This window comes from Ailuropoda melanoleuca, chromosome 17 (genome assembly GCF_002007445.2).
Source record: "Ailuropoda melanoleuca isolate Jingjing chromosome 17, ASM200744v2, whole genome shotgun sequence".
Lineage (NCBI taxonomy): Eukaryota > Metazoa > Chordata > Mammalia > Carnivora > Ursidae > Ailuropoda > Ailuropoda melanoleuca.
This window is the reverse complement of record NC_048234.1, coordinates 13,850,139-13,862,813: the sequence shown is the minus strand read 5'-3', so window position 1 is coordinate 13,862,813 and position 12,675 is coordinate 13,850,139. Positions and strand designations below refer to the sequence as shown.

General features: G+C 50.3%; 2 protein-coding genes across 9 annotated transcripts in view; one reads left to right on the top strand and one right to left on the bottom strand.

The window, feature by feature from the left end:
• IPPK (inositol-pentakisphosphate 2-kinase) overlaps positions 1-7,007 on the top strand; it is a 41,978-nt gene extending 34,971 nt beyond the window's left edge. For 3 of the 4 annotated variants that reach the window (XM_034647378.1, XM_019808410.2, XM_002927691.4), the window contains 2 exons: positions 3,621-3,700; positions 5,693-7,007. In XM_034647378.1, coding sequence (XP_034503269.1) covers positions 3,621-3,700; positions 5,693-5,918 — 306 coding nt within the window. In that variant the 3' untranslated portion in view covers positions 5,919-7,007. The remainder of the gene's footprint in view (positions 1-3,620; positions 3,701-5,692) is intronic. The other variant, XM_019808413.2, reaches the window with a different exon arrangement.
• A 712-nt stretch (positions 7,008-7,719) lies between these two features.
• CENPP (centromere protein P) overlaps positions 7,720-12,675 on the bottom strand; it is a 234,751-nt gene continuing 229,795 nt past the window's right edge. For all 5 annotated transcript variants that reach the window (XM_034647385.1, XM_034647386.1, XM_034647387.1 and 2 more), the window contains 3 exons: positions 9,250-9,329; positions 8,242-8,333; positions 7,720-8,011 (listed from right to left, as the gene is read on the bottom strand). In XM_034647385.1, the coding sequence (XP_034503276.1) occupies positions 7,806-8,011; positions 8,242-8,333; positions 9,250-9,329 (378 nt within the window). In that variant the 3' untranslated portion in view covers positions 7,720-7,805. The remainder of the gene's footprint in view (positions 8,012-8,241; positions 8,334-9,249; positions 9,330-12,675) is intronic.

The window sequence follows — 12,675 nt, the reverse complement described above, 5'->3', positions numbered from 1 at the left end:
TATTCACTTATAGCTTTTGGATTTTTGTTGTACGGAATCATATTGTCTACGAATTTGATTTTTTGCTTTCTAGTCCTTATGCCTTTTACTCATTTTGTTTTGCTTAACTGAATTCTAGTCTTGTTCCCATTCTCAGAGAAACCATTTCACCACTAAGTAAGTTGTTTGTTGTAGGTTTTTTGGGGAGTTTGTTTTATTTATTTTTTAAATAAATAACTTAAAAATTAAGGATGTTCCATTCTATTCCTAATTTGTTAAAATTAAAAGTTTTTCTCAGGAGCAGATGTTGAATTTTATCAATGCCTTTTCTGTTTCTCTTGGATGATCATATGACTTTTCTCCTATTTTCTGTTAGTGTGGTTAACTGTACAATTTTTACAGTGATTTCTTATTTTTATATATTTGGTTTGCTAATATTTTGTTTAGGGTTTCTTTTGCATATATTTGTGAGTGATGTGAGTTTTTTGTAATGTCATTGTTAGGCCTTGGTATCAAGGGTATGCCTGCCTCATAAAACATTTGAAGAATGTTTGCTCATTTTCTGGTTCTCTGGAAGAGGTGAAGTAAGAATTGTATTATTTTTTCCTTAAATGTTTTGTAGAACCACAGGTGAAACCATCTGGGCCCCTAATTGCCTTTGAAGAAAAATTTTAAATTAGGATCTCGATTTCAGATTTTCTTATTTTATCAATTTTTATTTTATTTATTTATTTTTTTAAAGATTTTATTTATTTATTCAACAGAGATAGAGACAGCCAGAGAGAGAGGGAACACAAGCAGGGAGTGGGGAGAGGAAGAAGCAGGCTCATAGCTGAAGAGCCTGATGTGGGGCTCGATCCCATAACGCTGGGATCACGCCCTGAGCCGAAGGCAGACGCCCAACCGCTGTGCCTCCCAGGCGCCCCTTATTTTATCAATTTTAGTAAACACATTTTTCTAGAAATTTCTTTCATCTAAAATTTTCAAAATTTTTGTATATAGTTTTTTGATAATATTATCTTTTAATGTCCTTTAAGATCCAAAAATGCACTTTCATTCCTGATGTCTGATATCTGTTTTCTTTCTTAATCCATCCCACAAAGAGTTTCTCATTTTTGTTAGTTTTATAAAAAATTAGGATCCTTTAGTGTACTGTATGATTCTTTCCAATTTCAGTAATTTCTGCTTTTTTTCCTTTCTTCTTCTTTGGATAACTTGTTCTTCCTGTAACTTCTGATACGCTTATCTGAATAAGTTTTATACTTTTTTCCCCCAAATGTGTATTTAACATTATTTTTTTGTAAACATGGCTTTAGCTCCATTCCACAAGCTGTATTTTCAACACCATTAATTTAAAATATATGCTGTGATTACTATTAAGATTTCTCCTTTGACCCACATAAGTATTTAGAAGGGAATTAATTACCAAACACATGGAGATTCTCATTACCTTTTTTTTGATGACTAGCAACATTGAATTTATGGTCAGAGAACACAGTGCATATGGTCTTTTGAAATTTGTTGAGATTGGCTTTTGATCCTTTGAAATGTATTGTGATTTGCTTTACAGATTAATTTGTTTGAAAAATGCTTCTGTGCATACTTGAAAAAAGAAGATGTCTTCTCAAATTATTGGGTGCAATGTTTTATATCTTCCCATTAAGTCAGATTGTGTTCAGATCTTCTATAACCTTATTTTACTGTCTGCTGCTTTCGTAAGAAGGATGTTTTGAAATTTTACATAATAATTATGGAATTTTCTGTTATTTATTTTGAAGCTATATTGTCAGGTGCCTTAAATTTGATATTGTTAAACCTTCCTGCTCCATCAAATTTTTCATTTTCAACTTTCAACTTCAAGTTTCCTTTGTCTGATACCAGTGTAATATCTTTGGTTAATATTTGCACTGCGTATCTTTTTCTCTTCTTTTGTTTTTAATTTGTGTCTTTGCATTTAAAGTATGGTTTGGCTCTCTATCCTTTCTGATGTTTTGTGGACGTGTACTTGGGTTTAATCCTTTACCACCTATTTTATTAGGTTTCTTTTCCTCTCCTCTAGAATCTTTTGGGTTATATTTTTGTATTTCCATTTCCCCACTCCGCTGGAAGTTAGAGCCTTTTGCTTTTCTCTTAGTGGTTTTCCTGACCTTTGCAGCAAGCGGTTGACTTATGAAAGTCTGACGTCTAGTACCTTCACTCTCTTTTTGGACAGTGCAAAATTCTTAGAGTATATTTTACTCTCGTCTTGACTTAAATCCTATTGCTGTGTATTCTATTGTTTTAAACTCAAGGAGATGTTATTACCATTTTATACGATCAGTGTCCTTTTACCCATTACCTATAGATGCTTCTCTTGGGTTCTTCTTCATTCTGCCCTGCACCCCGGAGCCTGTATCTAGAATGATCTTGTTGTCTGAAGAATACCTTTTAACGTTTCCTTTGTGTTGGTCTGCTGGTGACTCATTCTTAAGTGTTTGTTTGGTGATGTGTATAACTGATTGTGTTTTTTTGGAGTCATTCTTGAGTCTGTGGCTTGATGTCTTTCCTCGCTTTTGGAAAATATTTGGCCTTAACAGCTTCAGATTTGATTTCTGCCCGTTTCCTTGGTATTTTCCAGCTGTCTAACTTTCCATGCTTCATTCTGGATATTTTTACTTGGACCTATCTTCCATTGTAGCAAGTCTCTTGAGTTTTTTCTAATCTGTTAAAACTGTCTCTTGAATTCTTTTTTTTTTTTTTTTTAAAGATTTTATTTATTTATTCGACAGAGATAGAGACAGCCAGCAAGAGAGGGAACACAAACAGGGGGAGCGGGAAAGGAAGAAGCAGGCTCATAGCGGAGGAGCCCGATGTGGGGCTCGATCCCATAACGCCAGGATCACGCCCTGAGCCGAAGGCAGATGTTTAACCGCTGTGCCACCCAGGCGCCCCCCATTTCCTTTTTTGTAATTATTTTTGTAAAAGCGAGAGCTATTCAATCTGAAAAATTCAAGTAGTAATGTGAAACGTCGAGGAAGGGGGGGGTGCTCCACACTCCACACCGAGGTGATGCTTTCTAGAACCTCTCGGTATGTCTGATGTGCAGGGGGGCACACAGGGCCTCACGAGCTGGGTCCCCCGGAGCACGCTGGTTTGCACGGGCAGTCCTGGTGCATGTGGTGGCGGGCTGGTGCGTGCACGTGCTCAAGCCCAGTGTCGAGAGCCACAGTGCCTGGGTTTGAACCCAGCCCTGCCATCGCAGGACAGTGCTGAGCAGGCCGGCTGTGGGTCACTCTGGGGACGAGGTGAGTTCACACAGAGCCTGGCAACCCTCCGTCTGCAGTGTCATTCGTGGTGGTGGTTTGACCCGAGCTGGCCTCACTGGGCATGTGGAGAGTGAAGCTGGCCCAGCACCATCAGGCCCGGTAGCCCAGGTGGCAAACTTCCAAGCTGGCAGACTGGCTGCCTTGCTGAAGACAAGCCTGTGTCCTAGTGTTTGGAGTCGGGGTCCACATGCTACTTTCAGTGAGAGGTCAGGGCGGGTGGGCAGAGCTGGCCTGGGGCTTCCTCACTCACCTCTGGGTCTATAGCCAGTTCCTGGACCGTGCCGGGTGCGTGTGGTGGGGGTGTGCTCCTGGAGCTGACCTCTTCGTCCCCCATAGGTTCAGCAGTACCGGGTGGCCATGACTGCGAAGGACTGTTCTATCATGATCGCACTCTCCCCCTGTCTGCAGGATGCAAGGTGAGCTGCCTGCTGTGCGTTCCGTGTCCCTGCTAATAGAGCGTCCTGGCAGGGCCACGTCTGCTGACAGGCTGATGTCCGTGACCTACACGACACCTAGTAACTCACCACGGCTTGCTAACTCCTGCTGCTCTCTAGAAGCTTGTGATTTATGGAGAATAACTAAAAAAGATTGTCCTATTAAAGATTACTGTGATTTTCTGAGAAAATACTCCAAAGACAAGCAGCTTGGATCCTGTGGTACAAATTCCTGTCTCTCAAGGCTCCACGTGCCACTGAGGCTTGGAGGCCTGAGAGGCTGCAGGTTCCCCACCAGGTCCCAGTAAGCCAGCCTTCCCAGCCCACCCGCGCCTGTGGGACAGCACGTCCACTGCTGAGCTTCCTGTGGGCAGCACTCTCCCTGGACATTATTATCCTTGTCCGGTCCCCTCCCCTGACTTTTTTTTAGGAATTCAGGATGAACCTGGTAATCTTCTCTTGCTAATTAGACGGCATCTTCAGCATTGATCCTCAGGGTGCCAAACCCCCCACACAGTGTCTGTGGAATGTTCCACATTCTTCTGACATGTGTTCCCGGGTCAAGATGACCTTATCGTTGGCTGTCAGCCACCCGTTTTTCAGATGCTTTTGAACTAAACATTCCCAGGACTGCCGCTCCGTAGGATACACGGAGGGATGTTCATAGGGTGTAACTGAAATACAAAAAGGCTGCTCTGTTTAGTTGAGGACCCCTGCGATCCTGGGAGGAAGTGCCTGCAGTGAGCGTTCACTGGATTGAGCTGGCCTTGTCCAATGACAGAAGCATGCGGATGTCACCCACTGGCCTTCCTTGAAACAGGCACGCACACAGGAATGTGCGGGAACGTGCAGGGCCAGGCGGCCTGGCATGCTTCACCAGCTGCTTGGCAGATGCAGACGGGGCGGGGGCGGGGTTTTGTGTCCCGGGAGCCCCGTGGCGCAGCACGGAAGCGTTTCAGCCCTGGAGCTATGCCGTGGGCTCACGGGAGCTTGTGGTGGACACACACAGACACAGGCAGCCCGTGTGCCGAGCGATACCCGTCCGTGTGCGCGTCACCTTGTCAGGTGCCGGCTCGGTTGTGAGAAACCGGCTGGGGGCTGGAGAGGTGCTGTCCCAGCCCTGCCGCCCGGAGCTCAGGCCTCAGAAGCCGGACCTTCACTGCCATTCCGGAGGGAATAACCACGACCCAGCAGCTGAGCCAGGGCTCCCTTTTCCCTACAGAGGGTATTTCGGGGCAGGAGTTAAGTGAGAGTCTCGGCCTTGATCAGAATGGGAGCTTGTTCATTGGTCTTCTCCTCCCAGGCAGGAGCTTTTGAAATTCGTGTTGTTTTGGGATGCTTTCTAAATCTAGAAGAGTAGTAAGCATGGGGAAACGAGGACTCGTATTTTTCTTGGGCTAAACTGAGCTCATAATCATATTTAACCAGTTGTTGGATGCAAAATATTACCAAGCACTCGGAGAGCTGAGTGGGATGGATACACAGCAATTTTAGTACAAAATTCAGAATCAGCCTCAGAGTGGTTGGTCTTAATACAAATAATTGTTCATTTTCTGTTATAAGCACATGACTATTTTGATGTTTGGAAAACCCACAAAACTAAGCCTTAAAACCAAAACATCAAACCCTGCAGATTAGATTTGAGACTAAAGCATGAAATCAGAACTCTCTCCAAATGTGAAGAGCCTCAGGGAACACGGGCTTCTCACCAGATGTAGAAAAAGGCGGGTGAAGGGAAGTCGGCCCCGTTGGGGCCAGGTCGACTTTCTCCTTGTTCTCAGGGTTAGTGATTCCTGACTCCTGGTCAAGTGCCCCTTTCAGTGCTCGTTTATACCAGCAGGGGTTGGGGAACTCCTGCCAGTCCTACCGTCAGTGGGGGGGGTGGGTGTCACAGCAGGCGTTGGTGGGGTGCGTGCCCTGAGCAGGGTGAGGGTTTGGGGTTCGTGTGACCTGAAGCTGCTGTTTCACTTCCAGCTCTGATCAAAGGCCTGTCGTCCCCTCATCGAGATCCAGGTTTGCTTTCTCCGTGTCTGTGCTGGACCTTGACCTCAAGCCCTATGAGAGCATTCCTCACCAGTACAAACTGGATGGCAAGATCGTCAACTTCTATTCAAAGACTGTACACGCCAAAGACGCAGCCGTGGTGTCGACCAGGTTCAAGGAGAGCGAGGACTGCACGTTAGTTCTGCATAAGGTCTAGGCGCTTCCTGCGGCGTCTTTGAAACCTGAACACGGGATGTGAAGGTTGAATGAGAGCTGTTTTCTGTTGTGTTGGGTGACCTTTGGCTGTGAATGTTTTTGCTTTTTAACCCCTGTTCAGTTGGGGTTGCATCTGGGTGACCCCAGGATGGAAGATCACCAGAAACACCTTGGAGGACGAGGAGTGTCGGACGTGAGCGCTGCTGCGTGCGGTGTCCCCACACCTTCCGCTCTGGGCCGCTCCTCCTCCCCACCCAGGGCTCATGTCTAATCTCTGATGTAAAAGCCTTAAGACCCAAGGTTTGGATCTCCTACCACCAGACTCTAACTTAGAAAACTTGAATTGTTGCATACATCTTACAGTTTGGACTTGAAAGAAAACATGGATACTACTGGAACTTTCCCAGCTGAGTTACATGGTCACTTTTTCCATGCGAGCCACAGGTCAGCGCAGGTTTAGTGGGCTCTCTGCTGCAGAGAGTGATGGGTGGCTGGTGCGGACGTGGGTCCTGAGCTGCGTGGACTCGGGGTCTCTGTGGAGGTGCCCCAGCCACCGCTCTGCACAGGGTCATCAGGGAGCACCTCAGGTCAGGGGTGGACACCACTCACATATGAGCGCCGACTTTCTTCTTAGCTGAATGACTTTATCTAACTTTAGGGGAGACGAGGCGTTCCTCGCCACGGGCGGTTGCTGCTGCGGAGCTGGAGGCAGGGCGGCTGTGTGCCAGGTGTTCTGGATGTTTGGGGAGGTCGTCGGCTGTGCCAGACCCCGCGGCGTGCCCCTGCTCCTGCAAGATGAGCAACTCCTGGCTGGCACCAAGGGGGTTCTCGTTGGGGTCACCGTAGGTGTGCCCGGCTGCTATGAAAACCGTGGGGAATCTTGGCTTAGGTTTTTTATTCTATGGTAGGTTGTACAGATTATTTATATCGTTTTGAGGGACTAATGAAGGTTTATTGTAACATAAGATTATAATAGCAAAACCACGGAATTGTATGAAAACGCTACGTGAAAAATAATATTTTGCTGATTGATTGTAAATTTTTGTGGGGAATTTTGTGATAACTTGAGAATTACACTTGTTTGAATCAAGCCAGCTCTCCTAGAATTTATTCAGCTTTGTCCTTACTTCTGCACGCAGAGGTTCAGAAAGATACTCAGATGACAGGTGTCTCCTCCATGTGCGTTGGGGTGGGCTGTGGAGACACCCCTTGCAGGGACACGTGTGGACAAAAGCATCTGTGTTGTTTTGGCCTGAGGAAGCTCCTTGGTGCTGGCCTGTGTGAGAATGGTGTGCGCTGGTGTCCACCTCCCAGGCCCGTCCTGGCTGAAACCAGCATCCACAGGGGGGTTGGGACGGACGGGGTCCTGCCCTGTGTGGTCTCCGCCTCACACTCCAGTGTGGCCCCTTCCCTGACTGTGGTTTCAAGCAATGTTTCTACCAATTCTAACCTTTGAAATGGGGCGGCGGAGGCCAGTGATGCCCCGGGGGTGGTGTGGAGGGGTCAAGTCTATGTTACTGCATTTTTTAAGCCGACTGCTCCACTTTTATGTGAAGACCAAGAAGAGGGAGTCCTCCTCTACAGGGCAAGGCGGGCGGTGCCTCACCCCGGGTATCAGGAATGTTAAGGAGTGAGGCCCTCGGGTGGCAAGGGGAGGCCAACCTCCAGGACGCCTCCACCCTCAGATTTGGTGAGAGGTAGGACCAGCCGCTCCCCCAAATCCAAGGATGGACACTCATCCTGTACTTACTCCCCCGACCGAGCCCGCCAGGCATCCCTAAGCACTGAACATGCTGCTTGTCTGGCATTTTGTATTCAAATAGCTGCGTTTATTTTTCCATGTCCTGCCAGTTTATATAATGTGTTGAAACTGCACAGACAACACGTCCTAAAGGTGGCGTCTGTCTGCGGAAGACAGCAGCTGTTTATGCGGAAGATCACACGCCTGCATGTTTGCCGGGAACTTGTCGTAGTCCGCTGTGCAGAGCGACTTTATCAGGCTCTCGAGGGCGGCTTCAATGCCCAGTGTGCCCAGCAGGGCTCGGAAGCCGAGCGGTGCGGTCTCCAAGACTCGGTTCCGGTCCAGCTGCAGGGCTGCAGGGAGAGCGAGCCGGGCTGAGACACCGCACTGAGACCCTCCCTCCTTCCCGACCCATGACTGTCGTGATGGTGAGAGTGGACCTGCACGCCAGAGGTGGGCACAGAACAGTCCCTCCGCGCCTCTGCCTTCTGGTTCCTGATAAACTGATACAGATGACAGAGCAGGCATCTGTCGGGCACAGTAAGAAGTCCTCACGCCAGCCTCCCCTGCCCCGGGCCCGTACCTCGCTGTGGTGCTTTGGGGAGCAGGTCCAGCTTCGGCAACACCTTCCCCTCTTCATCGATCTGCACCCTCCAAACGATGACCAGCTCGAACCTGAAAAAGGTAAGATGCGTCCCTAAGTGCTGTTTGAAATCCGGTGGAAAGCCTGTGTGGCCCCTGCCACCCTCCCCGCGGAGGTGCTCCTGAAGATGTCGGTCACGGACACGCACATCTGCTCAGGGAAGCACGTGTGACAGAACGAAGAGGGAAATGGACCCCAAGGCCCAGCAAGATGCTGTTCTGTAACCACGATGGGTGGTGTGGCTCCGGGTGACGTGCAGCACGCGGAAAACCTGCCGGTGAGCACGAACTGCCTGAATCTACCCCATGACCCAGGAATTTCACTTCCAGCCACAGAAGCCTGGGTCCTCGAGTGTCCGGGGACAGGGACAGGAGTGTGAGAAATAGTGGGAAACGGTAGATAACCCAAGTGCCCAAGACCCGAAGAAAGCAGAGATACGGCTGATGGAGTAGAACCAAGAATAAGTGAACTGCACACAGCTACACACGTCACCAGAAGCTCATTTTGGAAATGACGCTGAGTAACAGGCAAGTCTGAGAAGCCTACGTAATGACGGCACCACTTCAGGGTTTGAAAACAAAGCCCCTTCAGGCGCTCTGAAGCAGACCGTGCATCCACGGGACCCCAGTGAGTCCTCCCTTCAGCCAGTACTTGCTGCCTCCCGGCCTTTTCTGAGGTCAGCCCATCAAGACAGAGCTCCAACTCTTCCTGGCCTCCCCTCCTCGCTCCCTCCACCCCTGCAGTGAGCCCAGCAGCACTGGCCAGTTCCCCATATCCCACACTCCACTCTCCTCCCCATGGCTGCACGGCCAACACGGCTCCACAGACACATCAAGATGTTTGGAAGGTAGCTGACATTTGTTTTCTACCATTTGTAATCCTCGTTTTTAACAGCAAGCAAGAGTGTGGGTGTTGGGGAGGCCGGGCCCGCGGGGCATCCGCACTCACCCTCGCTGGCGGGCGCTCTGGACCACCATGCAGCTGGAGGCAGCCCCCTCGGGTAGGTGCACAGCTTCTGGGTACTTCTCCTGTGGGAGAGGAAGCAGGTACAGAAAAATCAGGTGACAGAAGCCAGGAGCCCTCGTGAAGGTCTTTAGTCAGGTTGCGGGTGCCCTGGATGAGACGGGGAAACTGAAGGCCTCCACAAACTTCTGCTCTTGGCCCCTTTTCCTGCTGCTTTTGTTGTTGGGACCTGCACCCCCACTCTACACATGTCTCAATGCAGATGGTGTCCGCCCTTGTGAGGGACCAGGAGTCAGTGGTTTCTCTAGAAGAGAAAGAGATCACATCTAAGGCAGGACCAGGTAAGAATGACTGGAAGCCATCACGTACGTATTTCAGACCACCCAGTGCTAGACACCTCGACGCCAAGGCCCCCTGGCTCCCAGGAGTAACACCTGGGCCCTCGTCTTGGTTCTTGCAGTTCCTGGGTGCCTGAGGGGACATGTGCACCAGACCACTGTCCTCAGTAAAAGCCCCCAAGACCCCGAACAAAGACGAGACTCCCTCCTTTCCACATCTCCCGGATGCTCTGTGTCTATCAGCTCAGTAAACTCCGCTCTCACCTCCCTCTGGCTCACATTTGATTTCCATCCTGTGTGCAGCCAGGGGCCCTCTTGGCTGGTCCTGCTGGAGCCCCTCTGGGGTCTCAGACCCAGTGTGCGGCATCAGGGCCACCCCACTCCTGCCTCCTGTGCTTGCTGGTGCTGCCTGTTCTGGATCTTTCCACGGCCCCCATGTGCCTACACCCTCTAGCCACCAGCAGATTAGAGAAGAGCTTCAGGCCGATTTCACCTGTTTGTCCCCCAGGGCTTTCCGGCCTTTGGCCGTGCTGCCTCCCTAGACCCCTCTGCTCAATCTGTCCTATTCTCGAGACCTGGGTGGCCTGAGAAGACCAATCACACATGCTCTGCAGTGTTCCTTGCAGCTCACCTGGATGCTGTCTGCCAGGGTGCTTACTGCGGCTCTCTGGAGCCTTAGCACTGTGGCCCCTGGGCAGTCCCCTGCCACAGTGGACGCTCCCACCCTGTCCGTCCTCACACTCGCTGCCCAATGCCCCTGCCCATCTGCACATCAGGAGCAGGGCCACTGGGGGCCCCTGGCGACCTCTGCGTCGGTCTCCCCCGGAGGGGTGCCTGGCCGCCCTGGCTAACAGGGTCTTGGGGGGCATACTGTGCCAAGCCAGCTTCACGAGGAGATCGCGTGCCATTTTAGAGTCAAAGGTATTCTAACAGAGGAAAACGAAGTGGAATTCCATAGGTTTCTAGGCTTGGACTTTTTTTTTTTTTTAAAGATACTTTTTTTTTAAAGATTTTTTTAAAATTTATTCGACAGAGATAGAGACAGCCAGCGAGAGAGGGAACACAAGCAGGGGGAGCGGGAAAGGAAGAAGCAGGCTCATAGCGGAAGAGCCTGATGTGGGGCTCGATCCCAGAACGCCGGGACCACGCCCTGAGCCGAAGGCAGACGCTTAACCACTGCGCCACCCAGGCGCCCCTAGGCTTGGACCTTTTAAGGTAGGGTTGGCTTTCCCCTCCGCCTAATATTCTAGAAAAATGTATCTTCCTAGTCCTTGCAGCAGAATGGACACCGGAACATACACCTGACTTTGAGGTCTGCTGTCTGGGGAATGGACTGCAGGGCTAGGGGAAGGCGGATGAGGCAGGCTCCTCAGTAAGCCTCTGGGCTCCCGGGCCAGCGTCCGAGCCCCATCTTCTCTCCCTCCTCCCACTGTGCTTGGTATACAGACACCCAGGCTGATGCCGAGGTCAGATGCGAGCCCCACCGTGTCCCACACAGAGCCTCATGGGACAGAGGGGCAAGGCTAGCGCTGTGGTTGGCAGAACCTGGGGCTTCAGAGGACAGGACCTTCCTGAGGACACAAGTACTCAGTGGAGAGAACCCAATCAGCCCCAAGAAGGAGGTCTTGTAGGGACAAAGACGTGTCACAGCTTCTAAGGGGCCAGCCCGAAGACAGCCTCTGCTGCCAGCGTGTGAGGCCAGCGTTCCCAGACCCGTGTGTGAAAGATGCCGACCGAGCACGATCACGTCCAAACACTGAGCTGTTCTGACCAAATGCTGGGCTCGGCCTGGTGTAAGCTTACAGACGGTTTCTAATTTCAGCGAAACTGTGTGTATGACAAAAATGTATACCTAAGTGTTTTAAATGGAAAGTGCTGGTTGATTTTTTAAACCTCAGGCTCTTCTAAATTAATAACAGCTGCGGGAGAGCCGCAGAGAGGGACACGTGAGCGCGGCAGGCCAGCTCCCAGGCTGTGGGGCGGCCCCACGAGGCCGGGGCCTGCTCCAGCGTGGGGCCCGGGGGCGGCACACACACTGCAGGCTCAGCCTCCAGGCAGACTGCACAGCCTGGCCAGGCCTCCTCAAGAGCAAAAGGAGGGTTTAGATAAGAAGCGTTCACTAAAAGATACACCCTCTCTAGTTTAAAAACAAAAAGAAGTAGAAATCCCGACATCAGGAAGAGGTCAGGCACCCAGTAAGTTTCTGGAGAGTTTTGGCGGGGGGGGGGGGGGGGGGGAAAGTNTGCCTTTTACACAAGGTAGTAACACGGCCTGTGTATCGGCTTCTCGTACCCCGCGTGCAGCACAGACGAGCCCGCAGGCCAGTGGTGGCGACCAGACAGGCAGAGTGTGGGCTGAGTCCACGCTGTGTGATGGCGCCACGGGAGAACAGAGACGTTGTGACGTGGGACGCAGCTCTGAATGCACACTAGCACGTTTCAACAGTGGTTAGAAGTTTTATGTATGGCTCCATCTAACGGGCGGTGTCGTCGGGAAGCCCAGGAATGGGCTCTGCACACGCGGATGTCAGCTTCCACAGGAAGCCTGTCCCAAGTGATGATTCAACATGGGTGTTTACTCAGCTGCTTGCCACACGCCTGGGGGTCTGCATTCAAGAACTCTCCTGGTGTCTGTGCAGCAACACTGGTGGCCGTGGGGACGCTGGTTTGGGGTCAGACCCTTTCACGCCAGAGACTTGCTTTGCTCGCTTGGCTGCTGGTCCAAAGGGAACAGGATTTTTAAGAGCGTTAAGAGAAAATCAGCCTTGCATTTACGTGCCCGTGATACCAGCCCAGTGCCAAAGGGGAAGGGACTAGGGAACCCTGCCTGCCTCCTACTCACACGAATGGGAAAACTTGTCCTGAGTGTCCACAGATACATTAGTTCATCTTGACTTCACTATTTTCCCAAAAATTATGTCTGGCTGATTCAATGACTTTTTAAAAAAAATTGAGATCTAATTCACATTACATTTACTCCTTTAAAGTGTATATAATTCAGGGGTTTTTGGTGTATTCAAAGGTCATACAACATCTCTGCCGTCCAACTGCAGAAGCCGTGTTCCTTTAGCTAC